This window comes from Plodia interpunctella, chromosome 10 (genome assembly GCF_027563975.2).
Source record: "Plodia interpunctella isolate USDA-ARS_2022_Savannah chromosome 10, ilPloInte3.2, whole genome shotgun sequence".
Taxonomy (NCBI): domain Eukaryota; kingdom Metazoa; phylum Arthropoda; class Insecta; order Lepidoptera; family Pyralidae; genus Plodia; species Plodia interpunctella.
This window is the reverse complement of record NC_071303.1, coordinates 2,394,293-2,422,292: the sequence shown is the minus strand read 5'-3', so window position 1 is coordinate 2,422,292 and position 28,000 is coordinate 2,394,293. Positions and strand designations below refer to the sequence as shown.

Genomic DNA, 28,000 nt, shown 5'->3' with positions numbered 1-28,000 from the left:
TTACATGCATCACCGACATATAAGCATGGACCTAAACTAAATTTAAACAACTTACGTATGTATACTGGCTTTACACCATAAACTCTTCACTACTGACAGCTGTCATTAAAACGTTTCAGTTCAAGCAGCGTGCGTTTATTCTTAAAATGTTCTATGTCCGATTCTATTGAAATGTTTATTATTGATTTTAGTGTTATTTAAAATATACGAAATGGAACATCGTTTACTTGCAGTTCAAGTTCTGCTCCTTCGATTTTTGTTTGTTTAATTTCAAATTCCAACCATTTGTGAGATTTCAGTGTAAATTTGTGTCCTGTTTTCTGTGTTTGCGAGTAATTTAGTTATTAAAACAATAGTTCTAGTTATGATGTCGGAGTACTATGATCATTATCATAGATGGGAGCCACTAGCTGAATTCCACTTTGCTATATCTGATGATAGTGCTGATGATGATTATATTTACTGTTTATGCAGTCGTGTATTCTTGAGGTACGGTATTTATTTATTGTCTTACTATATTGTGGGGTCTATTCTAAATATATATTAATATTATAACCTAAGTATTTTTATTTTTCAGGGATGGTTTGAAAACCTATTTTGTCGATAAGGGAGATGCAAGTGAGAGTGATGTAGATGTACAAAGGGACTCGCATTCCCAAGAATGGGAGGACCAATCTCATGTCCATTTTTCATTGGATACTTCCTACAAAGTTAAATGTGAAGTAAGTTTTCATACCAAGATTTTATACTGCTTAAACTAAACTAATAAGGTATCCGACACTACTTCACCTTTAGCAGATGGACACTTGACACTCTTATGTCTGAGAATGACACTGAAAATGCTCAGATGAGAGAGACTCCACAAGTAGGTAAATATTTTACATTTTAATTTTAATAACTTCTTGAAAAGCCATATTCTCATTAAATAATAGTACCTAAAGTATAGAGAAAATCTTACAATTTAGAAAGATACAACTAATTTTAATTTATTGTATATTACAGAAAGATGAAGGAGCCAGTTGCTATTGCAGCGCTTCACACACAGATAATTACTGTTCCACTGACGAGCATGACCCTGCACAAATTCATGGCACAGCATCTCATGCTTTACAGCCAAGCGACAGTGGCGCCGACCTCACATATCAAGATTGCCATTCAGACTACACAACCCTCAATCATGAAAAAATGGACCAAGACTTCCCATCACAAAACATAGCTGAATTCAATGAAAACTATTTATCTGAAGATAGTTGGGAACAGTTCTGGGCTATCAATGGTGAACGAATCATCTGGGCTTCTTGGATAAAAAAATACAGTGACTACATCAACCCTGCCTATTTAAATGAAAATAATGAACTTATCCTTGATGAAAATAACCTCCCAAAGCAGCATTCAGCTGATCAGATTTTTACCACAGAAAAGACAGTTTTAAATAATGCAGATGAGAGTTTGAGAGAAAGGAAGTTTTCTTACGATTCAAAAGTTAATCCGTATAAGAAAAGTCATAGTGAAACTGTAGATAAGGCAAATGTAAATAGTGAAAAGGATGATTTGTGGATGCCTATGGCCCGGAAAAGGTCCTGTTCTGAACATGACAGGATTGTGAGTCCAAGAACAGTGATTACAGGTACGGACTCTATGACAAATGTAACTAAAATAACTCTATCTAGTTATGATATCACCTCTAGCCATGTAACTTCAGAATCATCACCTACAGAGGACTATAGTGTGTCCTCATCGACTTCAGATGATCAGTCAAATGATCAGACTCGAATAGCCAATGTTAACGAAAGCATAGACCAAACTGGATCAGAGGAATTAGATACAGAAGAGTACTGGCAGTTTCTGTGGAAAAAACACTTTGGAGAACAATATGCATTACATTATGCAAACTACATTGATTGTTACAATAACCAATGTAAAGATTTGCCAGCAATCAATGTTGAAACAGTTCTGGAAGCTATTATACCTGAAGAAAAGGTAGTTGATATAGAATGTGAGAACAGTGAAGGGAATTCACAAGAAATGCCAACAATAATAGAAGTTAAGGAGGTTGAAGAAAAAGTTGATAAGATTAAGTTAGATGATAAGAGTAATAAGCCAAAAAAAAGGAGCAAGAAAGTTAGTAATCGATACATGGGTTCTGTTGGAGTGTTATTACAGAATTTACTAAAAGAGGAGCAGAGAAAAAGTGAATTGGATGAGGTTTTTGATGCTGGGGAAGGTGGTGAAGGCAGTAAGGAACCACAAGTTGATGTTACGGATACTGATGTGGCTGTGTCCCAAAATGTTCAACCTGTAAGCAATAGTTTCACTCCATTTAGTTATGATGAAGGAGATGATGATCCACCTGAAGATAAACCTGTTTCACTAAAGAGAAGGTATGTAGCATAAATATATGTATCTTAATCAAAAATATAATTGGAACCATTTATTTTCTATATGAACAGTTTTAAAATAATTGGTTTAAATAAATTCGCTCTGCGTAAATCGAAACGTGAGTTATTTTGTTTATGGTCCGTGATTCCCTTATTTCATTAGTCATTACATGACAAACAATGCACCTACTGTTTATATTTAAGATTCTGTCACTGGCTGGTTACATAAGTGTTTATTTTGAATATTTTTTCACAGCCACGAAATTGATGAAGACGAAATCGCAGCTGAGAAAATACAGTCCACGTTCCAGATTATGGGTTTCAGTATAAAACCTGGTGAAATGCCGAAGGGACAACTTGTGTATCGGAGGAGATTGACCAAACTGCGGCCCCCACGGTCGAGGAAGTTTGGCGTCGCCAGGAAGACGTACTTTGATGATGAGGGGAATCCTTACCAGGTAGGCAGTCACAATAATTGACCGAGTGAACGAAGTCTACAAATCAACTTGGGGGCAATAATACATTTTTTGTATGAATGTGTGTATGTATGTTTGTAAAGTGATATCTTTCGATTCTTTATTTTGATGGATTTTGAAAAGTATGTATCCTATATACTTTTCAAATTTCATCAAAATAAAGAATATAATTTTTAAGTAGGTACATCGGGCATCGAAATCCTGTTAATTCGTTTTTGAAATATTCACAATTTTGTAATTTTTTTTAGTGTTTGCTAGGTCTAAGTTCGCGGCGAACAACTAGTATTATAAATTCGAATGTTTATGAAATGTATGTTTGATCTTTTTCATGCAAAACATGCTAAACGGATATCATTGCAATTATGTTCACAGCGCAGAGTTTAACCTGCAATAGCTAAAAATTCCCACTGGAAGCCCTATTGCATAGATACTTATGATGATACTTGTGATTTAATATCCATACCAACATTATAATTGCGAAAGTCTGTCTGTCACATTTCCACAGCTAAAAAGCTGGGCCGATTTTGGTAAAATTTGAAATAGATTTAGTCTATGATTCAGGGTTAAAAATATTCTACCGCGGGCGGAGCTGTAGGCAACATCTAGTATATTATAAAACTTAAAAAAATATATATAAAATGGCATAATATTTTTTTTAATCCAATTAAATTGTAATTTTTTTTATGTAATACCTGTAAACAACTGTCTTTACAGTCTCAAGAATCCAACGAGGAGCGGGAAATGCAAACAGACGAGGAAGTTCTAAACAAATCATTTGACACAAACCAAAAATCTGACGAGACTACCTCCAGTTTCGATGTTCTGAACAGAAGTGATGATACAATTGAAGATAACATATCAGTGGAGGCTGCCAATGTGGACCTGCCCCCTGAAACTTTGAGTGATGGAGCTGATGAGCAGACGGAGAATGCTGTAGAATGTACAGGTGAGAAAAGTGCAGTTTCAGTTGTTACAAGCTGTTATTTAATATATGGCAACTGAAGTCTTGCTCGTTGAAATCAAACTGATTTTGTAGCAGATATATTCAATTGATCTATCTATCCATATATGTATATGTTATAAACTAGTATCGTTGAGTTAGTATCGGAGTAGTAGTCACGGAGCGCCGCAGATGATGATGAGTGGGGGCTCCAATCTATGTTTTTGGGTTAAAATGACAATAATATTTTTAGTCCCTGTGCCGGTGGAGTGGAAGCGCAGACGCCGCAACAAGCGGCACGCGAGAGCCGCGGAGGTCTCGGAGATGCCGGACGAGCTGAAGGACGATCCCAAAATGTACAAGTATTGGAAGAAGAGGCACTCGCTCTTCTATAGGTATGATTCAAATTCAACTTGGGATTAATAACATCAAAATTAAATCAAAACGAATGTCCACTTCCAAAGCGCTGATGAAGAAGCGGTGTGCCGCCGCGTTGCTGAAATTTATCATGTAGGTTCCCTGGGGAGTGTAGGGGAGCACTAAGAAGGGATATCAATTTCTTTTTATTAAATGGACAACACTCAACGGCCCACATTAAGCACCAAACTTTACACACGACAGACAAAAACACAGAAACGAGCATAACACACCCAGAACCATAGACAAATATTGGTTGGTATTAAACGCTGGGAATAACGGGCGTCGTAAGCCTACACTACGGAGGTCGTCCAAATGCAATCAATTATCAATAGACAACATTCTTTTTTTTTTTTAATCTATTATTTCATGTATACAGGTTCGATGAAGGTATAAAGCTAGACCGTGAAAGTTGGTTCAGTGTGACGCCGGAGAATGTCGCGTCTCACATCGCGGAGAAATGTTCTTATGACGTCGTATTGGACGCCTTCTGTGGCGCCGGCGGGAATACTATACAATTCGCGCGGACTTGCAAGAAAGGTAAATATATAAATTTTTAAACTTTATTTACTTATTATTTCGGCTTATTTATTTTAGATGTTTTGCATATAATATATATTGCATAGAACTTATTGTTTATCGAAACAAGTTAATATTTATTATATAAATATCGCTATCTCAACCAGGAACTTAGCATTTTTAAAATCTGTTTTATTTACTTACATTCACATCCATCGGTTCCAGTGATAGCAATGGACATAGACCCGGTGAAGATAGAGATGGCGCGTCACAACGCTCGCGTGTACGGCGTGGACAACATAGAATTTATAGTGGGGGACTACTTCCGGCTGGCGGCGGACGCCACAGCCGACATGGTCTTCCTCAGCCCGCCGTGGGGCGGGCCGACATACAAACAGGTTCGAGCATAAAGCTGTAGCTAATTACGCTAGTTTACTCTGTTGACGTCATAGCGGATGCTTGTCACTGTCAATTTGACATAAGAAAAAGCGCGAAAAATAGTGTATTGTCATACCTATGAAGCTATAGCTAAAACTGGAGCTAGGCCAGTACTCCCAAGAACTCTTTGATCTAAAGTACCTACATGTATTGCTATCCCTTTCATCGCGCTTATATATTTTACCCTTCATAGTTTGTCCGCATTACCTTGCCGCTTAGTTTGAGGTATCAGTAAGTTGATGTAATGTTTTAACCTAACCTAACTCATTTTTCTCATTCGTCGTGATAACTAGAAGTTATAATTTCTGTGTTGTGTCAAATGTTGACAACTAAACTCGACGTAGTCTGTCAATAAAGAAAATAAAACGCTGTGTCCTCTTGGCTGGCAACATTGAATGCTTATCACCCAATCGTGACAATTCTATTTGGTATTGTAATGGCAAAAAACTATAGTTAAAAATTCGTTTCCTTCTCTTTATTGACAGACGTTAATAGAATGTCGTCAATATTTTCACTGTCTAATTAGTTACGTTTATTTTCAGAATTCGGAATATAATATAGAAACAATGCTCCAACCGAAACCAGCGTCTGAGCTGATGGCTGTGACGAGGAAAATTACGTCGAACATAGCTCTGTACCTGCCCAGGAACACGAGGACTGATCAGGTATTCATACTGTTTTATTACACACTTATTGTGTTATTTCATACTTTTTTACGCGTATAGAAATTTTCACTAATCTATTTGTCCGAACGGTCTACTTTCCCGATCGGTCTACTTATCCAAACTGACTACTTTCCCTATCGGTCTACTTACCCAAACTTACTACTTTTCAGATCGGTCTACTTGTCCAAACTTACTTTTCCGATCGGTGTACTAGCCCAAACTGACTACTTTCCGATCGGTTTCTTGCCCAAACGGTCTACCTTTACATTGCTATGTTACTGTTGGAAACTATTTAACCGATTCAGAATACAATAAATATTCAGAACTTATTAGATTGTATAAAAATATAATTATTTTTCAGTTACTTGCCTTGGCGAAAAACATCGGTGGATCGATAGAAATCGAGCAGAGTTATTTAGACAGGAGATTTGTAGCCATCACTGCTTACTTTTACGACTGAAGAGTTATTTCCATTTTTTTTTGTGAATATTTTCATAACTTATAACCTGTCTTTAAAAATATATAAAAGCAATTTAAATGTTAATCATATATTGTGGGGAAGGGATTCATAACTTAATGTGAACCATAGACAAATATGTATATCTAATTATACTATTTCTAATTAAATATAAAAACCAGTAATATCACTTTAATCAATTAAAATTTTTTTATCAATTTAATCAAAATTTTTAGTTTTGATATGATTGCTATGTTGCAGAAAGAGCGGTATTTATTTATAAAAGTCAAATATTACTAGATTGTCATCGCGGCAAAGAAACTCTTTATCGTGTTCAGTATAAGAAGCTAGGCAGATAATTATTTTATCCGAATTTATAAATATGTTTTCTCAAATCTTGATTCTCAAATTATAATTGTGATAATAGTTACTTACACAAAGGTCATTGTGGTAATATGTGTCAGTGGTATTATTAAATCTAAGTGTTATATATATATATATATATATATATATATATTACTAGTAACAGGCAATCCGATTTAATCGTAGACAGAGAAATCTAGAATCATCTGAGAATATCTTTCGTTTCGCTCATACAAAAAAGAAATACACGAGATAAAACGGGACAAAGCGCTATCGTGTGTCCTGCTTTAGAACACCTATCTTGTCGTTTTGTATGAAATATGCTGAATATTATATGGAAATGTTCTGTTTCCTTTGTTTACGCCAGTTCGTTATCTTTGTCCAATTTCAACCGATAGAAAGGAAAAGGAAGGCCGTGTTCTTTCTCTTTCTTGTACTTCCTGCATCTCTTTCTGCAGGTTAATCCGCTAAATCGCAAGTATGTTAATAGAATAACTGTTGAAATGAAATACAGTAAATATAGGTGTGATGGAATGTAAATTAGGAAATAATTACTTACCTGATTATAACCAGAGGGCGAAATGCGAGTTTGCATTTTCTTCTCTTCTCACTATCAAATCTATTTAACGTGCAGCGAACCAATCACACGGTCTCACTGCGAATCGACTCGATGTTGAGATGTAAATAGCAAAGTCGCACTACGTACACAGATTATTTATAAACACTGGGTGGGTTTGTCTTAATGATATAAATTCATTTAAGATTGTTCTTCTAAACACTTTTCAATTTGAAACTTATGATTTTAATGCATTGTACGTATGAGCATATTTTCATTTTTATTTTTTCTATGTAAGTAAAACTGATATATTTTAAGAATCGCGCAAATGTTATTTTAAGACTAAATGGAAATAAATGTAAGTAATACATTTCTTTACACATATTTTGATTTTTGGTCAATTGTGTTACTAATATTATTATTGCTGTGATCTCTTTTTTAGTCAACCTATTAATTTTTTCCAAACTTCATACATAACATTAAACTATAGAAAAAAATTGAAAGCAGCTTTTTAGAGCTAGCACAGAAAATTTGGTATTTTTTGCCTTATTTTTTCATCAGTGTGATTTTCTGATTTAGATTTTGTAATTAAATACAGTATGTAAGAGTAACACACAAAATAAATAAATGCGCTGGGTCCTCTTGGCTGGCAACACTGGGTTTTTATCAACCAATCTTGATCACTCATTACACTTGGTATTGCAATGGCAAAAATTGTAGTTTGTTAAAAGTCAGTTTTCTGCTCTTCATAGACAGACTATTTAAATAAAATTATTTTTCAGTTAACAAAACTACAAAATATAATACTCTTGAACGAACCAAAGAAACCTTGCAGCTTAAAAAAAAACCTACTTATTGTTGGTATTTTTATATAGCCAGGTATTTAAAGAATCATCACTACTTGATAGCCATATTCGTAAGTCAAGTTAGATGCCTTTATACGACTTTAATAAAACTCACAGCAGTATTAGCAATAACACACTTGATAGAATGGGAAGTAAATTATCAAATTCAAAATTAAATCACTTAAGAATATGTACACATTTTGTTGTATAATGAATGCCTGTGTGTGTAAATGATTGAATAAAAATATTGTCACTTTGTCCAGCCTGTGAAAAAGGAGTCAAGTTTATTATTATTTTAAGAAGGGATATTCTTACATTTATTTCAACCATATATACACAGTGTGAAAACGTAGGTCTTGACTCTATCAATGTTGTGATCTTTGTAAATATCTGTTGATGAAAATAAAGTATGGAAATTTTTTTTTGTATCCTTATTAGTCAAACCACCACTACCCAGCAGATAGTGAGTGCATAGTGACAATATGTGGAACTATCTATAATAGATTGCCCACATTGTTGTTGTCAGCAACTGTAAAGTGTAAATAGGTACTCAAAAAAGCGTAAATAGATACGGAGTTGTAAATGTATTTTTTTAAATTTATTTCACTCTCCTTTGCCAACCCCACTAAAACTATTTCAGACGCTCCTTAGAAGGTTAGCCTCTTCCGATTCTCTACTCATCTGGCAGATCCTGGGCTTTGTAAAAATTTAAATGGCAACAAATAAAAGTAAATTTATAAGTGAATTGTTTCTTATAATCTAAATTACAGTTTTAACACTTTGAAAAGTTTCTTTCCATACAGTCCCCAGATAGACACATTACAGTAACTTAAAACTAACTTAGTTGCAAACTATTCCTTCATTTCACCTTCTTCATCTTCCTCTTCTGAACCTCTTACGTACAAAACATTGTTGCATCTGATTAGAACTTCACCGAGGTTGCCTATAACAAAGATAAAATTATTACTATTTAAGTCAATAAAACTGTTCTGGAATCTGTTGTGGCATATGGTTCAGCCCTATTATTTGTTTATTATTGGTTAATAACCACCAACCGTTTATGTTGAAATTTGATCAGTTACTTATTCTTCATATATTAAAATACTTGCAAGTCTAAAACTTTCTGGTAATTCAAATACTTTAATTTTATCATAAATATCATCAAGTTCTAATTATTGTTCCCGTGATTCTATGGATATGGACTGGTTCTATTCTGGCGTCGAACTACAGGACACAATAACTACCAACTTACCAACGTACCTATTGGAAAATAGCAAGCACTACATACACAGTCAGCATTCAGACTAAATAGATGCAGACTAACCTGTACATGAACCATCGACTATTTCTTCTGTGTTAGCCAGCTGAAGGTTCATATAGCCATCAGCTGATACTAGCAAACCTTTGTATTCATGGCCCCATTTTAATTTGACTAAAACTGACTTCCCAGTCAAGCTGTTTAGGAAAGGTTTAGGGTTGATAGGCATAGCCGCCGCCATTTTCAGTTTTGTGTTTCTGTAAAAAGAATGACAGCATGAATTATACTTAATGTTAATCACAAAGGTATTCAAAATACTAATTTCATACTACTGTACCTTTTTCTGATAGAATAACAATGAATAAAATACGTTATCAACACAACACAACCTCAAAAGCCGTAGCGGCGTTTTTCTTTTCAATCACTAGTGATGTGATTGGATCGACAGTCGACACTATCGATAGTTTGGCAATAGTATATTATCGATACTACTATAAAATATCAATAGTTAGCTTTTGGTAAACTATCATTGCCATCGACACGAATATTTTTACTTTTGTAGAACTATCCGATAGTCGCCTATCAAGTAGCATGCATCGCTATTTCAGGCAGGCAGGGCAGGAGTCAGGAAGATTAGTTTTTTTTTTTATTTCATGGCTCCATCGTTCGCCATTAGTTTCTTTGCTTCACCTAGACTTTTTTTTAATTTCATGGCTTCATCGTCCGCCAAAACGATGATTTTGCCGACGTCAAGGTTGAGATTGACACGAAATATAATATGTTATAATGATATATGAAACACGGATTGCAGTGTGTAACCTAAAATATTATACATATATACCTACATATAAATATATTATACATATTTACCTACGGATAAAGTAGATATTATTATTTTGTAAAAATTTTGCCAATATAATTATAAATAGGGAGAAAACTAATGTTAATAGAAATTACACAGGTTTTGGAACATAAGGGGGAAACAAGAAACAACCTAGATTGATGGATGATTGCATTGTTGTCAAACTGACAATAGATGTCATACCGTTAATTTAATCAATTTGTCATGTCGACGTAGACAATCCTTTGCAGAGCTGTTGTTATTTGTGTTTTTATTAAAATTTTATTAATTTTTATTTTATGTCCCTATTTGTCGTGTGACTAAACTATCGTAATTATAATGTCTACAACATTTGCTGGATTTAGCGAAGAAGATTTACAGAGAATTAAATCTGTGGACGTTGAGTTGGATAACGGTGAGATAAGTTCCAATACTGAAGTCTAAACTTTTTAGGCTTTTGGAAACTCTTCTGGATTTTCACAAGGAAATACATTTGGTCGATGTTTCAGTGTATATTTTCCATAATTATGAACCATTAAAATAGTAATAACGTAATGTTTTCTTTGGAGGTAGGAAGGAAGTGCTTCCTGTTATAAAATCAACGAAAAATTCTCTGAGAGCAGATAACTTTTGCATTGCAACGACAAATAAAATTGAGCAAATACATAGAGTTCACTCGTTTTATTTTGAATATTTTTGATAAAACAGAAAGTAAAAAAATTCAACTAAAATTATAGGTGCTAAAACTGTATATGTACTATATCTGTATTTATAAATTTAAAAGAAAAAATTGTTTATCTGTTATGTTTACATTCTAAACAATAAATATTTCATGATGCTCCTTTATTTGATGTCATTTCAATTCATCAGTTGATGTCATTTGTATACAACCTCTTTTGACAATAAAAACAATGCATTGTTGAGTTCCCACAATATCGTTTTTTATAGGTACATAATTATTTTGCATTCGCTTCTTTGTTGGGAAAATTTTCAATTTTTTTAACTGTCCTGATTATTTACAAGGAATATCATTCTACTAAAATCATGTAATATTTTATTTACAAGATATTATTATTTTTAAAATGTTTAATAACAAATTGATGTAAAAAAATAAACAAGGCAAAGAATAAAATGACTAGAGTTAGCAAGCCTACTAGATATTTTGAAGTAACATGCAACATTTTAGTTTTAATGTGTTAAGGTGATTTGTATCATATGTATTGTGTGGATTTTGTCCAAATAATCTAATAAATTTCAATGATATTTTCAGCTCCACAGATAAACACAGCTGCTTATAAAAAAATTGAGAAAATTGGTGCAAAACCGAAAAGGTTTGTGAACCAAGTCAAATTACCACCGCTGGCAAAACAAATCTCAGATGATGCAATAGATCATTTAACCTTTGAGAAATGTAAGCTTAGTATTAAGACTCCTACTCCACAGAGTGAAGAAACCAGTGAAACAAATAATAATGATGAAGATGTTTTGAGTGATATTAATTTAAACGAAGAAGATTCTGTTTTTGAAGAATCAGAGATGAAGGATGGGTCTGATGCACCAGATATAGTGAGGGGAGTAGAGAATTATACTGAAGATGAATTGGTTGCTCATAAGGTTAAGTTGGAAGAGTTGCAGTTGAAGCAGAAGTTGATGGAAGAACAAAATAAGAAAAGGAAAGAAATGCTGGCCAAAGCTCTCGCTGATAGGTATGTATGTATGTACAATCTACTATAACAAATTTCATGAAGCTTTATTTGTTAATACCCAGTGGAAGTCTGGCAGAAAATGAAACTATTGGTTAATATATCAAGTTTTGGTTAATTCAATTTGGTTGTACAATATAGTATTTTTAGGTAGCTATACAACACTAATACAATATAAATAAGTTTCCCAAGAATTTCAGCTCTAGATTGGATAAATATAAGTTAGTTTACATGAAAATGTAAAAAAAATTGCAGCCGCATTTATACAATTTAATAAGATGATTTAAATTCAAAATTATTTTGAGAGAAAATACATTTATATAGCCATTTATGAATATAATATTAATTTTTTAATCTACCATTCTAATTGGCACATAAAATTGAATTATTTTTAAAGAAAGAACTGCCATAGTCAGCTATTTGCACAGATTATAGCTAGCACATATAATGATATATTCCAAAATAAAGTTTTGTATGTGTAACATAATATTTGATCTGTATTACTCATTACTGAAATTCAATGACAGCTTATCTCTGTTATCACTCAACAGTAGGCTCTCTTATCAATGGTGCTGGCTTCAGTCTACACTAGATCTGGCATGTGATGTTACATTGTTAGGCATGGTTGAGGTTTCCAAGTTAACAAAATTTTTTCATCTTGTTACTAAACCAATATGGTATTGATTTATTATTGTTTATTACCTATTTTCGAGATTATTTTAGTTTTATTTTATCACAATACAGTTATTGCTATGTAGCTGTCTTGATGTTACAGTTTTCTAATAGTTAATGTAGATTTTCCATTATTTCTGTGAAATTGTGTCGGTTTAAATTATTTTTATTAATTAATGTAAAAAAATATTCATGATGTCGACACTAATGCATTGAGCCTTGGTTGCATTATTTGTACAGAGTCAAATAAAAGAAAGGCTTTGTTAAACTATAAAATACTATTTTTCAAAAAAGATTTGTGACACAAAATACTAGTGAGTATTTAATACTAGTGAGTATTTTGTGTAACAAATCCTTTTTAAAAAATACTTTATCAGCAGTTCTTGTAGACATTTTGCAAAAAAAAAAAAGATTAATATTTTTTGCTTGGATATAGGTTTTTGTGGATTTGTTTATTTAGTTGACAACCTAATTTAAAAATTACAGGACTAAACAAACTGAAGAAGAAGTGGTAAGATTGGAGAAAATAAAGAAAGAGCTACAAGTGCTTGATGGGCAGTTTTCTCAGGATGTAGCTGTCCTCAGGAAGAAGATTGACCATGCTTGTATTTGCTATGCTGATGCAGAGTAAGTAATAATTCGATTTTATTCATATGAGACAAATATTTAAGTACAATAATGGATATTAAATCAATGTTATATATAGATAAAAGTTTTGAAAGAAATATCGAAAATAATTGCTGTATTTGAATGTACTTATTTGTAAATTTCAGAAAACATTATTTGAAAGTAGAAAAGGAATTTCTGGCAGCGAAAATTCAATTGCAGAAGGAAAAAGAGAAAAAAGAACTGTTGACAGAACACTTGTGTGCTCTCATCACCCACAACGAAACTAGAAAAGCTCAAAAACTGGAGACATTAATGTTAGAACTGGCCAGCGATAAAAAAGTTGAATTAAATAATGATGTGAAAGAAATAAAAACAGATTTAAATGATTCGACAATGACTGATGATGAAAATCCTATTATCATAGATGGAGTTGATCAAAGGTCCGGTAAGATGGTTGAATTTAATATTTGATTTGGTTAGATCACATTTTTATTTAAATTCACAGCCCTTTATGACTATGCAACAATTGTGAGCAATACTCAAGTACTCTATAAGTACCTTGTTACTGATTCCAAAAAGATATGGTGCATATGTTTAGTATGAAAGTTTCAAACTTATTGTATTTTAATGTGCCTTATTATATTTATGGTTTTTATTTTTTTTAATTCTCAAATAAGTTGTGTCAAACATGACAATATCTAGATTTAAGTATAGCTTAATTAATACTAAATGCCAGTTTAAATAACTTTAAACATAATATTTTAATTGTACAAAAATATATTTACGTCTTTTATATTTAATTTCTTATTGTAAGATATGAAAACGGCAACAAAATTTTCTATTGCTAGAAATAAAACAAGTAACGTTTAACTAAACATATCTTTTATTTACTAAACTCAACAATTGATATACTTATATTTATCTAATATAACACTTGATGACTTTCCTATTTACAACAATGAAATGAAATACTGATATCAGCAACAGCATTGACAAATTGGAAGTATAGTTTCAATACTCTTTGAATGCAGTTTAAGCTTTATTTATGAGTAACATTCAAAAAACAGATTGAAGATATTAATAGTTAACTCTACATCTGTTTAGTATTGCACATTTATACCGTTACCTATCACCTAAAATATTGCTTCTGTGTACAACGTTAAAATTCAACAAAATACTGATTGGTTTATAGAAGAATGTTCTTGATCATCTACATTTGGTAAAGAACATTCTTCTGCCTGTATGCTATCCCCAATTAAAATAAGAATACTTCCTCTCTGGGGTTTTAAGAATAGCTCTTATGCTGGCGTCGGCGTTTTGCAATTCTGTACGCTTTTCTTTCTCCTTTTTTATTAACTCGAGACCTCGTTTGGCTGCGCAGTGATATCTTTGACTAAGAGACGCTTCAGAGCCTTTGATTCTTGGGATATGACCAGTATAGCCTGCTATCGGTGGAAATTCCGGCGAAATCGTATTTTCTGGAATAAGAACAAAACTATAAATTACAGTGGACCTAAGATGGACACCCTTGAGAGACGCTTTAAGAAATTTTTAGCTACATAAAACGTAACATGTTTTAATTATCATATTTTTGTATGTTTCGAGATATTATCTATTTTGTATAATATTTAATTTTATTGTAAATATATATTTTTATTTGTATTACATATCCAATGACGAATGTTTGCTTCCAATCATTATTTAGCGCTGAATCTACATTCTGTGGGACCATGTTATGTTGCGCTTATATCGGATATTATAATGTTGGCTTTTCAATTAATATTTATGCTACGCTGGTACGAAAGAGATAGCATAATTTTATGATTGACATAGATTCTTTAGAGGCATGAAACAAAAATGTTGTCCTGTAGTTTATTGCAATATACCTTTAATATGCATACCTTTATACTTGTTAATCTCTCTAAACCGACTGAGATCTCGGCGTATCTCGTCCCGGGAATGTATGGTCTCCATTTTAGGCGCGCTCTTGGATCTAGAATACGTCTTGTTGAAGTCGGCCTTGCGTCTCAGGTCGCGTTGGCGCTCAGTGAAGTCGGTCATGCAGTCGTCTGCCGCACGCCCGTAGGACTTTCCGTATCTTAAACGATTTGTATAACATTTATCTTAGATGCGTCAACAACGCATCAGCCTACCCAAATTTATTGCAAAAATGCTGCTATTTCCGCGCCATAGAGGTTCATGCAGGGTAACTTGATGTGCTGTTGACTGTACGCCTATTGATTATATTTATGGATTATATTTTTATAAAAATGTTTTTTTTTTGTATAAAACTTATTACCTATACCTACTTACACTATCACAATTTACCTGAAACTCATCCCGGGCACGTATCCAGTGTAGCCGGTCATGTAGGCTGGCTGTCTGTTGGTCAGTCCGTCATACACGTCTCTCTGAGGTTTATTGTAACGCGGCATGTTGTCTAGCTCGTAGTTGTCGCCTTTGCGGTATTCCAGCGGCTTGCTACAATATAGACAGACGTATAGATAAAAATGATAAGGTGAGACCACAGACCATTTAGCCTTATGGTCTGTGAGTGAGACCTTCCGCCTGTGATCGAAAGATCCCAAGTTCGAATCCTTCTCGTGCCATATGAGTTTGTATACTAATCTGACTCCTGTATTAGTAGTTTTTATAGACCACCAGCATTTAATTCCGCTGAAGGAAAATATCGTTGGGGAACCTGCACGTTGGTGGACAGTTTAGTTCACTTGTGTGTATCCGACTACCTGCCACTAGATGGCGGGGTTGTCGGAAAAGTCATGTCAGGTGCCTTTAGGCGACATGAATAAAATCTGACACCAGTGTTAGCACTAACACACTCGATATGATGATGATACAGTGTGAAAACAAGACAATTTGGAAAAAAGTACGTACTTGAACAGTCCCTTGGATCGTATTTCCCTTAGGATTTGTCTCGTGTTGTCACCGTAGCATTTCCCGAAGCGAAACTTGAGCATAGGACAATGTCCAGTGTACCTGAAACGAAACGTTTTTCTCAAAGTTCATTCTGATACACTTACAATACACCATTATTTATTGCATCATAACTTACAAATATTGACATATACATATAAATATATGACAGTATGTACTGTAATATAAGGTACAAATGGTGCCCTATTACATAGGCACAGATTATATGCAATACTTCTAGTAAGCATAATGATAAATTAAGGATATCTCGTTTTAATTTTAACCCTGTGTACCTATGTGTACATTTCTGTTCACATAAATTATAATTTATGACCAAAATAACATCACAGTCTACCGCGGCCAGCAAACGTTTCCATCAAATCGTTTCCAATAAGAAAACTCAATCAACATCATATCACGGCGGGTTTGGTAGTAAGCGACGCAATAAATTGATCGCACTTCGCGTCATCGTCAGTGAGGAAAGTAAACCAATCACATAACTTTAATCGTAGATATACGAAAGATTTTTTTTATTTACTATCCATTCTCTACTTTTAATATAACATTTTTCAGTTGTTTATTGATGCGACCTGCCTAAATATAAAATACCGCTGAGTATCAATAAAACATTAAAACAAGCTCAATAATTTTCTTCATGCCCCCCCCCCCCCCCATTTTATGGGGGTTATGACCCAACAAGATGTTCTTTTTCTTTATTACCTAATAAAGTTGTTCTTTCATCTATAGATACATAGTTTTCATGAGCGACCTGAGCAGTGACCTGAGCGAGCTAGACGGGTCAACAATGTAAAGGATATGGCTGGCAACAAAGGGATAAGGATAGCTCAGGACAGGCGATTGGCGTAGACGGAAAGAGTCCTTAGGTGGGGCGGAGGGCTGAAGATGATTTTGTAAAATACCCATGGATTGTCACATTTGTGACAAACATGGTTCAATAAAAAATAAAACAGCGAAAATTACTACATATTATTTATTACATAGGACAGTCCTCATAGGCAAAGCAGTAACCCGAGCTGGGATGTAAAACAAATGGGAAGTCGCAGTCACACCGCGACCACCCACAAATTACGCCCATGGATTTCGGAATAGGTTCGTCGCACGTGCGTTGCGAAGGCGTCGGCCGACACTCGCTGTTCAAACGATGCATGTTTTCTGGACATTCTTCGACACCTGAAACGTACCACTATTTATATAAGAATTGCAAGCCTCCATTATGGTTTGGCAGTGAAAGAAAAGAATGTGCCAGCTATAGAACCCTTTTCCCACGCAGATTGCAAGTAATTTTTTTTCCAGTAGGTAAGTACCCTTCTTAATTTATTTTTAAATTTTCTTGATTTTTAATTGGAGAATCCAGGCTGGTTGTACACAAAACTCATGATTAAATGTGAGTGAGATTTTTCTTTTTTGCACTATGGTCGGGCTAGTCCACGCTACGAAAGAATTTCCTGGAGGCGGCGGCACTACAGTCGCTGACAAAAACAACTTGGTCGATCTGTTATTGATACTCCCACTTATTACCGCTAGACTTCTTTCCTAGACTGCCACTTTCGTGGCACTGACTCTAAATATACAAGAGCTTACACACGAGCTATTAAAAAAAAAAGAGTACGTACAAGTACCATTGAAGGATAAGCATCCCTCCTTGCCGACCCTGCCGTAATATGCCGCATCGATACCAACTAAGCACACAAACATAACTATAAACAAGTTTTGCATGCCGTCTGCTTCTTCCTTGTACTGTGTTTGAAATGATCTTTGCTTAATGAAGCCTGAAGTCTCACATTTCTTTCCTGTTTAGTAGTTATTGTCTTTATTTGTTTACCTCTTCTGTTGTAACTACAGACTTAAGTTCAATGTCTGCAGGTAATGTAATGCCGGCTACGTCAATGCACATTGCGTAGTTTGTATTTACCCGCCGTTGAATCCGCCAAATTTTGCCACAAACTGATTCAGATTCAGATTTATTGCAAGCCACAAGTTCGAAGTTGTTACATAAATATAATTATAAGTACAAATGACGCCCTGCAAGGGCACAGCAAACATGAGGGTATACTGTAGGCAAAACTATTGCCTATATGGCACAAGACGGTGATAAAATAATACGTCTATGGAAATCCTGTGACTGCAACTTGCTACTACATTATATGTCAGCTTATACTTTGGCTCTACAACCTATGTAGGTAACGAAATACCTAGGTACATATTGAATTACAGCGTTAAAAATAAAAAAGCTTAATTTTTTTTATGAAAAAAATGTGTTTATTGCTAGAACCATCTTCTATTTATAGTTGTGATTTATGAATGAATGAATTACACACCCATCAAAGTTTAAGTAGTTATATTACTTGGTTTAGAAGTGAAAGAGAAAGAATGTAAGTAAGTAATTAAGCGATAATTTGTATCGGAATAATTCTTGATAATATACTTATGTACAGTCGCGGGCAGAAATCTGACTCCCTGGTAGCAAGTTACTAAGGTGAGGGTCAGATTCATCTGACCCTCCAACTGTACTTTAATATAAAAACAAATCTAAGAACAATCTAAAAACAGAACAACAAACAAACGGTGAAGTGTAAGAAATTGAATAATGGCCTTAATTAAATTGAATAATCCTGGGTTTGCTTCCCAGCTCAGAACAAATACCTTACTTGTTTTCTATTATGCCAGCTCCACACTGTCGTCGAACTCGGACACATGCCGACGCGAATGCGTGAACATGTTTGAAGTGAAGCGCTTTTATTTTAACCGCAATGAAAAATCAGCAATGTCAACCGAATCCGCCAAAGTTTGGCAAACTGTTCGACGACATTTTGGAGCCGGCATTAAAGTATTGTCTAGCCATAGCCTGTGATTGTGTTACCCGTAAACTGTTTATTTATTTTATTAAGGACAAGAATCAACCACATTACGTATGCTTTAAGTTCGTAATCTTTTATCCATCATTTCATCTTCGTCGTCAAGTCGTAGTTTCTTTGATATCCTGTTTTTATGCTTGCGCCTTTTGTTTTTCAACTTCTTCCCCTTCAAATTAATGCATTCGTCTGCATGAACACAAAAACCTTGGACTTCGTCGTACATCATGGGCCCGTTGCAATCACACCGGGACCAACCGCACGTGAAACCTGGATGAGAAAATTGTTTCTCCATCAACATTCAAAGTCGAATCATTCAGAAATTGGACTGTACGTAAGTACTCTTTATTCTTTTAACTTTCAATGTAATGACATATAACACTGGATGATCATGAAGAATGTATAGAGGGCTTACCATCATCTCTTAACGCGATCCACTTTACGAAACTGTAAATTCGTACCATCGACTTAATTTTTTTGTATGAATGCGATTCATTTTAGGTTCCTAAATTGAACTGAGTTGCTTTGGAATCGTTCTGTAAAAGTTGATGGTAGGCCTGCAGTTGTGCATTTCCCTTCGGCCGTCTACATAACCGTTTGAGTAGATACATCATTGTAAGACGTGAAGCGCTTACTCCATGCCATTCTATGTCATAAGAAAACCTCCCTAAATTCATTGCAGCCTCTATAACTGCCAGGTAAAAACACGGTCGACTGTACTACACAGGACATTTAGCAGATACAGTATCTCTTTTACTTAAACGGGATAGGCAGAGTAGCTGTATCGCGAGCTAATATTGCAGATATCGTCGTATCAGAGACCGTAGAGAATGCCCTCACCTATGCTGTGAATTACTGGCGATGAACACGTGCGTTGTGACAGTGTGTCTCTGTCACATCTGGTGTGATACGCGTGCATTAGTCGCGGACAGTGGGAGACACCTGGAACCGGCCAAATCAAGTTTTAGGGACAAATGGTACGGCTATTTCCTGCTTTATTTTCATATACTGAAGTAATAAATGTGATAGTGTTTATCCTTATTTCACGCCAAAACTTAGCATTGGAATAAAGTGATTTTAGTTGTGGAGATAGTTCAAGAGCTGGAGAATAACAATAGACTATTTTGTGTCGCGGATGGAGTCGCTCGTTTCTCCGTGAAAAAGTGTCAACAAATAATTATTTGTACTATACTACTCATTCCATGGACAGGATTTAAAATCTTTTTGTAGCAAGACGGTGAGAGTCATCATAACTCATGCAAAATTTTGCAGCTGAAGATGCAGCCAAGTTTGGTCGCAATACAGCTACAGGTATAAAATCTTGTAAATTCTTTTGTGGTAGTGCCAACGTCATGGCACAAGATGATGATTGGTACCTTTTTGTAGCCTATTTAATTGTAAAATTATATTTTTTCATTTATTTTTTCTATTCTAATTCAAATTTATTTCTATTCTAGAATGCAACACTATACTCACAGACTCTTTGAAACAATATACATCTTCTCGGGACATAGGGGGCGGTGACACAAACCGCGATGGAAAGCAGGGCGGCGACCCGCGCGTCCATTGTGTCATTAATACACTTATGCAGAATTCGCACCAGCGTTTCCCACCAAGTGTTTGCTATTTTCAACCGTGATTGAGTGTGTTTACAAAATAGCCAGACGATACTCCAGATCGAGCGAACCTTACAATAGTTGCATTATGACTGGTAACATAATTTTATCAGGCGATAAAATGTGCGAATTTGTACCACAATTGTTATTTACCTTTTGATATTCTCGAGCGACTTTCGTAACGTGTTTTGCTGGATTTGCTTTATAACAGTAACTGTATACTTATCAGTTTGGAAGCTCTGATCAAAATCAGTTTTGTACAAAAAAAAATGACATTTAAATAAGTTAATCGTCACTGAGATCTTGTGCAGTGGTACAGTAAAGTTGAGGAGTTTCCCCATTTGGAGCCTGGGTGCACAATCAAGTAACACTTATCACAATATTGGATTGTCAGAAGCAACGTGGAAATTTTACTATCTAGAGCGAGTTTGCAAGCGAGAGAGTTTTGATTACAAACAGACGGGATATGTAAACTAAAAAGCTTGAAAAAATACGTAAAAAGTATGTTAAAGTACTTGGTTTTTTCAATGGATTATATCGGCCTCGTTCAGAGTAGTGTCGATATGCAAAAGTTCCTAACGTAAAGTGTTCGCAAGTTAGCTGAATGGTTGCGACAACGTTTAGCAAAACAAACTGTCCGCGATCACGAAGCGGCCTATTTAGCGTTTGAAATATGGGGAGAGTAGGTGGCAGTAACCTAATTTGTGCACCAAAGAGGTATGTAACTAGACACACCATATGCAAATTGTGTATAGCTAAGTCTTAAATAGGTAAATAGTATTTTTTTATACTACTGAGAGGCAAGATTTTGGCACGCCTTTGGTCTTCGCGTCACATTTTATTACGGATGATTTTCCAAATTCTCCCGAACTAAGTATTATTTATTCGATGAAAACATGATTTAATAATTAAGCACTTAGGCCAATGACTTCAAAATGTTAGGGAAAAAAGCAGTTGGAAGTCATTGAAAGCGGGAGTTATAAACAAACCTACTTCTTCTACGGTGAAAACATTGAAAAAGATGTAAGTATGTCTTTTACATTTCCCACACAATGTTCCATCAACTTATAAAACCTCCAGCCGTGGCGGTATCAGTTGATGGTACGGCGCCTCTAGTTGTGTATACATCGTTGGTATTATAAATTGAGATCGGAGCCTTCACCAGTGCCTGGCACCAAAGTTCCCGCGTGAGGAACGTTTTACGTCGAATACGAGATAACTTTAACGTTACCTACCTACACTGTTTATCAGTAATTAGCTGCGATTGCAGTGGATATAAATTCTGAATTCTTGTGCTTGTTCTGAATGCTTCGTGAATAAACTACATTGTACGGTATCGATTTTGTTCCATGGAAGTGATTTGATGATATCAAATGGTGCTATAGCAGGTTAGTTAGAACTTGAAAATGTTATTTATTTGCATTAGTTGCTAATGAAAGTCTTGAGAGAATAGAATGTCAATGGCTAAGATATGATAACAATCTTTAAACGTATATATCTTTAATATTAAATTTCTCTTCAATCAATAATCTAGTGGTTCAGGTCAAGTTATCAAGACGACTAAATGACGACAGCTACTTCGGAAAGTGTTTCGCAATTTATCCAGCAATTTTATGCCGCGATAAGCAGACGCGGTAATGGCGTCTATTACCGCGTCTGCTTATCGTCTATCAAATTTTGAAATGTAAGGTACTTACTTAATAGTTAGATACCAAGAAGATTCGCTAAAATTTACACTCTATATTAGTGGATTTTACTTATTGGTAAATTATTATAATATTTTTTATTCCATTTTAATGCCATTTTATTTATCTGCAATTTAATCTAAGACCTCAAAATTATTGCCAGCAAGCGAGCTGACAGAATTTGTTGTAAGTAGTTGTGTTGATGAATGGATAAATGATCGTAAAATTTGCAACATGCAGGTTTTTTATTTTTATTTCTATCTGCACTGTGACAATTTAGCCCGTTTTATCTTTATTTTTCTATTATGCTTAATTCTTGGAATACCTAAGCGCCTTTGATTTGTTTCCTGTCTTCGGAATTCAAATTTTAATAAGCTATCTTATCTCTGATTGGTTTCCTGTGATGAGGTGGGCACAGTGCCATGTGGGTTTGTCGATAGACATAATATGTTAGGTATGATATGATATCTAGCTTACACTACCTGTTAGAAACTTCATAAGACATATAAGTAGGTAATAATTAATCTTTTCTATATGAAACAAAATATATTTCGAAATTATTTTAGTTCAGTTATGTACCTACCTGATTAATGTACGGCCAAATTATGTGGGTGACTTGTAGGTACTTACCTAGTCTATTTAGTTCAATAGCTTGTATGTGACTACTTACCATTAGACTAAGTATTGCTAGTAGCCGTAAACGTCATGTCAGATCAGATGCCTATAGGCGATTTGAATAAAAACCAACACGGTGTACCTACTAGCAACAATAACACCCATTTATAAATACTTATCGAATTAAAAATTGAAGACTAAAATTCATTCTTCGTCGTCGCGCTTGCCGTCCCCTACATCGGAATTCCTAACTTGCGTGCAGCATGACATCGATTTTACGGAAATACACACATTTTTATATCGAATGAGTTAATCGATTGACATGATATCCGAACCCAAGGTTACATCATATTTTTAAACGTCTCCGGAAGGTTACCTAATTTGAATTTTGCATGACTCTTCTTTTTCCATGGAATTAGTTGGTACTGCGTCATTAGATCAACTAAAAAGATCAACAAAGAAGAGGTAGGTACTACTGCAATACTGCACCCAAGTTTGTGACCTAATCGAGTAGAATACGGTGGATGGTGGCTACCTACTATTTGAAATGTTGTGACAAAAGTTACGTGTTGAAAACTGGAGCAAATAAATATGCAGTGAAGTCGATAGTTTTCTTTATTTACATTACAGATTTACATGCAAAATGCGAGTGTTCATGCTATAGTCGATGATAGAATGTTAATGTCCCATAAATAATGCAGCCAAGTTACGTCTACATGTATTTTTTATACTGTTTGTTTTCGCTCTTCAACACTTTCATGCAAGATTGAAGAGATTTCTAGCAGCAAGAAAGTATTATTCATTATTTATCCAAGATTTTTTAAAATAGATAATTAATATATAAATAGGTAAATGAGATAGTTTTTAATTTCAAATCAATGTGAACACTGTTTTAAGTTTTATCATCATCTTGACTTTTGCTAGGTACCTCCATGTTGTTGTCACGATGCCTTATAGGCAAATAGTAGGTAAACTAGAAAACGCCTCTAACAACATCCACAGGAAGATATATCGTTGTGAGTGGTTCTATCAAATTATAGGGCGGAAACCACACGTCTCAAGATTGTTGTAAAGATGTCTAGTTCTAAAGGCGCTAGGTAGTCAAGTAAATTAGTCGAAAGGAGTTACAGTTTGAACGTGACTGTGGTCTGTTACTTCTTCATTTGATCACTTTCCCCGCCATAATACTGATGCTATCGAACAATGGCGACGGGTCAATGTTGTATTGTTTCGTTTTCTTTATCGTCCGTGTATTAGTGGAAACAAAGGTACCTACTTAATACTTGTTTCAACATTACCTTTTTGAAGAGGACCTACAAAGTTTACACGATATACAACTACGGGGACGAGAATCAAACATCTCAATAGATATAAGTACTAAAGCCTGCTTACCTGTTACAAGATACAAGACTCATCATCACTTCAAGAAGGCCATTGTCAGACCCATCATTTTAAACCTTGCCACAGCCCAGCCCCCGTTATTCCGCCAAGCAGCGTGACGTTACAATCAACTGATAAGAGGATTATACGTTTCACTTGAGGGGGAGCACTGTGGCTACCACAACATACTGTTTTTTGTTTCTTCTGCCAAGCTGATTGATTCGTATAGGTTACCTTAACTAAAATAGGTTCTAATCATTCGTTAACTTAACTATGAAGGCCTAAATCAAGGAATTGTTTGTTGGTTTGAAATCACAGAATTTGCGCGCGGATTTGAAAAAAACTATAATCAAACTGTTACAACTTACGAAGCACTTACCTCGTGATCTCAATCAAGCTCGAGTTCAAAATAAATGAAGGCATTATGTGTTTATGAGGTAGTATATAAATTTTACAGCTAAACTACAAGTCGCCTGATTCCCACAGCTACTAAATAATATAATATTATACAACGTGTGAAATGTGAAATTCATAAAACCCATATTACTTGGTTTACTTTTGGTTTTGACCTGGATTCATGATTTGCGTGCGAAAGGAAGGTGATAGTAGCGAGGTTATCAGAATCCATATTAATAATGCAGTATGGGATAGGAAATAGGAAAATAGACAATGCACTTTGAAATAATTACTTTAGATAGGTTGGATGCTCTTCGGTAAATAAGTATTTGAAGTGGACCGTTGTGTCTGGAATTTCAGTCTTGAGAGAAATTAATTAAACTCACAAAATGAATAAACTGTAAGTACCTATATACCTATAATTTGTACTAAGTCAATAGTAAACACCCGTTAGCAAGACACATGTTATATTATTAACGCGTAATAACGTTACGTTATTAAAGTTATGTAAGTAGTAGGTATTTAGTAGAAAATAACTATGAATGAGTTTACTATACGATGGAAATTACACGAGTTGGGCAAACTTTTAGCACGATAGCTCGTTATGAAAATATGGTAAAAGTTTGTCTTCGGGTCTGCGAAAAGCCAATTTCTTTATTTTGCATCCTTAACTTATCTTCGGTATTGACTGCCTATTTTAAAATCGTCTGTCTACTCTACTAAGGTGCCTAAGTATCTATTTTATGACTCCATCTGTGGCCCCTAGGTAGGTATTAGGTACCGAAAAATTGTGGATGTTGGAAATAAGTGGAATGTTCTATATACTACTTTTTTAAATGTCTTTGTTACATTAATTAGTGAGAGACTTTACTTAACTTCGGTGAAATTATTTAGTTCAGTTATGTATCTACCTGATTAACGGCCAAATTATGTGGGTAACTTGTAGGTACCTACCTAGTCTATTTAGTTCAATAGCTTGTATGTAAATGTAAGTAAAGTCTCTCACTAATTAATGTAACAAAAAATATCTAGAAGGGTTACGCACACCAGCACACGTGTTTTAAAGACATTTAAAAAATGTCTTTGTTACATCAATTAGTGAGAGACTTTACTTAACTTCGGTGATGTATTTAAAACACGTGTGCTGGTGTGCGTAACCCTTATAGATATTTTCATCGTGCTTATAGATATGTAGTTAAGTGATTCCGATTTCTGTGTAGCCAATAAGTCACTACTGTTTAGAAATACACATAGGTACCTACTTACTACTATTTATACCTTTAATTAAATTTTAATACTACAAACGAAACTCGGAAGTCTTCCGTGACGACTGTAGTTCTTGTAAGGCATCAATTATAAGACACGGAAGATCTAAGTTTGGGAAAAAGTTACCTAGACAGTCATTTGTCTTGATGTTGTAACAGTCACATAACGCATGCACTCGATACAACGTGGGGGACCTCATACATCGTACACCTACTATAAACTTATTAAACACGTAGATAGTAAACTAAGCAGGTGGCCATCTTTTTCTTATATCTATGAAGGTGGCGAAATATCACACGTACCTAATTAGCATAAAGTGATGCATTAGTATCTAACTTGATACTTATGTATTTAGTTAATTTTAATGATTAACGATTTTAATCATACATTTTGTCCGTCGATTGATCTACTAATTATGTCTACTAATATTTATTATAAATGCGCAAGTCAAAAATTATCTATATAATCACTTCCTGCGCAAGTTTTTATTAAATTTAACCTATGTATGTATGTATGTTTGTTTGTTTGTTTGTTACGCTTTCACGCAAAATCTCCTGGGCCGATTGTTATGTTTGGGTGTAGGGTATTATCCCAAAATTCTCAAGTAAACGAAGCCCGGTGTACATCCGGGCTTCGTTTAAACTAGTATCTACCCTATATTTCCTTTATATTACACTACTTGCCGCGTCACTAGCTTTGAGCATATTATTACTCATTGAGTTAAATTTAAATTATGTAACACACATTGTAACCATTAGCAACACTCCTTACTTATAGCCTTGCCATGAATGTGAAAAATAGCTACCGCAATGCCAGACATGATTTTCCGATTTTTTACATCGAGCCAGGTTCAGGGAGTAATTATCTATATATGCTAATGAAGGTCACCCCGCCTCCTTAACTTACATCATTTAATCACACTTTTGTGACAAAAATCGTGTGACACGGGAGTCAGTAGTGATTTTAATTTAAGTAGTGAATTAATAAGTAGGTACTATGTATTAATGATGTTTATTTGTTTAATTTTAGGTAATGTAACTACTAGAATTATTCAATTGAGTGATTACTCGCTCAATATTTTGGTAATTGTATTAATGATTCTAGTTCATAAGAAAGAGAGTCGCCTAAAGGCTTTTAACATAACTTTTAAGACTCGGTAATGTTATCTAGCGCTATCTAGGAATAAAATACCTACCTACTCCTTATTGCACCAAAGAATAGCAAACAAGCTAAGGATACCTACTATGATCTGTGGAAGAAAACTTACCATAAATAAGTTAAACCGAAATGGTTCTCTTTTATTTCCTTGATATAAATAGTAACGAAATTGGCGACTTCCCAATCTTGATAGTAGCAAGACATTATATTAAGACTAACTTTATATGGATCATGGAGAAGAACTTTGAATAGGCGCCCACTTGAAGACATGGAACAGCTATTTGCTTGAAGCTTGAATTTGAACTAATATAAAAACAAATTAAGTCCACTAGTTAAAGCTTTTTAAATAAAATGCTTAAGTACCTAGTAGACATAGGCAATTAAATTGAAGGGGTGTCAGCGAAGATTTTTCCGTTCACATTTTATTTTCAAATAATTTTACGATGTCGAATAACAAAGAGTTATATCCATTGGGCTTCCACTAAAATCCTAAATATAAATAAAGTCAGTCATATGTGCCCATAAAAATAAAACATTCTCCGGATCACATATAATTTCACCTTCGCTTTGCTAACTTTTATGTTTGTAAACACTAAGTATTCACTTACCCTGGTATAAATGAGCCGTTGGTCTGTGTCATGTAGCTGTGTTTTTCGCGGCCACTTACATCTACCCACATATCGTTGTTTACACTATTGTTTACATGTAAAGTCTTGTTTACGTCAGCAAGCCATTTTATCTGCGTTTGCTTGCCGTGAGGCCACGGTTGAGACTGCCGCTGTAGAGAAAGTAGGTGATTCTTCATACGAAGTGAGGGTTTGGTGGCTAGAAATGCGCGCGCATTTCTTTGTCAAGTCATGGGACCCCATGCCCTATGGGGTTTCTGCTTCATTCATTATTCTTATTTCATACATCTTTTGAGGTAAGTTTTTACTGAGTA

At 34.6% G+C, this 28,000-nt stretch overlaps 5 protein-coding genes across 6 annotated transcripts; 2 read left to right on the top strand and 3 right to left on the bottom strand.

Annotated features, from left to right (window-relative positions):
* The first annotated feature begins 171 nt into the window (after positions 1-171).
* Tgs1 (Trimethylguanosine synthase 1) lies at positions 172-8,474 on the top strand. Its single transcript, XM_053750788.2, has 10 exons — positions 172-489; positions 578-722; positions 1,003-2,381; positions 2,635-2,836; positions 3,569-3,800; positions 4,048-4,189; positions 4,591-4,751; positions 4,956-5,128; positions 5,711-5,833; positions 6,195-8,474. Exons 1-10 carry the CDS (start codon positions 365-367, stop codon positions 6,291-6,293), a joined length of 2,781 nt encoding a protein of 926 aa, XP_053606763.1. The 5' UTR covers positions 172-364; the 3' UTR covers positions 6,294-8,474.
* A 303-nt stretch (positions 8,475-8,777) lies between these two features.
* Positions 8,778-9,804, bottom strand: SmF (Small ribonucleoprotein particle protein SmF). The gene is made up of 3 exons (XM_053750806.1): positions 9,650-9,804; positions 9,379-9,569; positions 8,778-8,997 (listed from the first exon to the last, which is right to left on the bottom strand). The coding sequence occupies exons 2-3, from the start codon at positions 9,551-9,553 to the stop codon at positions 8,906-8,908; spliced, it is 267 nt and encodes an 88-aa protein (XP_053606781.1). The 5' UTR covers positions 9,554-9,569; positions 9,650-9,804; the 3' UTR covers positions 8,778-8,905.
* A 559-nt stretch (positions 9,805-10,363) lies between these two features.
* On the top strand, positions 10,364-14,012 carry Gorab (Golgin, RAB6 interacting). The gene is made up of 4 exons (XM_053750800.2): positions 10,364-10,568; positions 11,424-11,859; positions 13,015-13,155; positions 13,302-14,012. The coding sequence occupies exons 1-4, from the start codon at positions 10,493-10,495 to the stop codon at positions 13,606-13,608; spliced, it is 960 nt and encodes a 319-aa protein (XP_053606775.1). The 5' UTR covers positions 10,364-10,492; the 3' UTR covers positions 13,609-14,012.
* An 18-nt stretch (positions 14,013-14,030) lies between these two features.
* Positions 14,031-27,850, bottom strand: LOC128673154 (ciliary microtubule inner protein 2B-like). The gene is made up of 5 exons (XM_053750801.1): positions 27,669-27,850; positions 16,033-16,134; positions 15,466-15,618; positions 15,039-15,235; positions 14,031-14,615 (listed from the first exon to the last, which is right to left on the bottom strand). Exons 1-5 carry the CDS (start codon positions 27,737-27,739, stop codon positions 14,383-14,385), a joined length of 756 nt encoding a protein of 251 aa, XP_053606776.1. The 5' UTR covers positions 27,740-27,850; the 3' UTR covers positions 14,031-14,382.
* On the bottom strand, positions 17,178-21,456 carry LOC128673155 (uncharacterized). 2 transcript variants are annotated; one of them, XM_053750803.2, is made up of 4 exons: positions 20,421-21,456; positions 19,785-19,886; positions 19,002-19,214; positions 17,178-17,262 (listed from the first exon to the last, which is right to left on the bottom strand). In XM_053750803.2, exons 1-3 carry the CDS (start codon positions 20,509-20,511, stop codon positions 19,009-19,011), a joined length of 399 nt encoding a protein of 132 aa, XP_053606778.1. In that variant the 5' UTR covers positions 20,512-21,456; the 3' UTR covers positions 17,178-17,262; positions 19,002-19,008. The 2 variants fall into 2 exon arrangements, with proteins under 2 accessions (XP_053606778.1, XP_053606777.1); XM_053750802.2 differs by lacking the exon at positions 17,178-17,262 and having other exon boundaries at positions 18,009-19,214; positions 20,421-21,454.
* Positions 27,851-28,000: the final 150 nt, after the last annotated feature.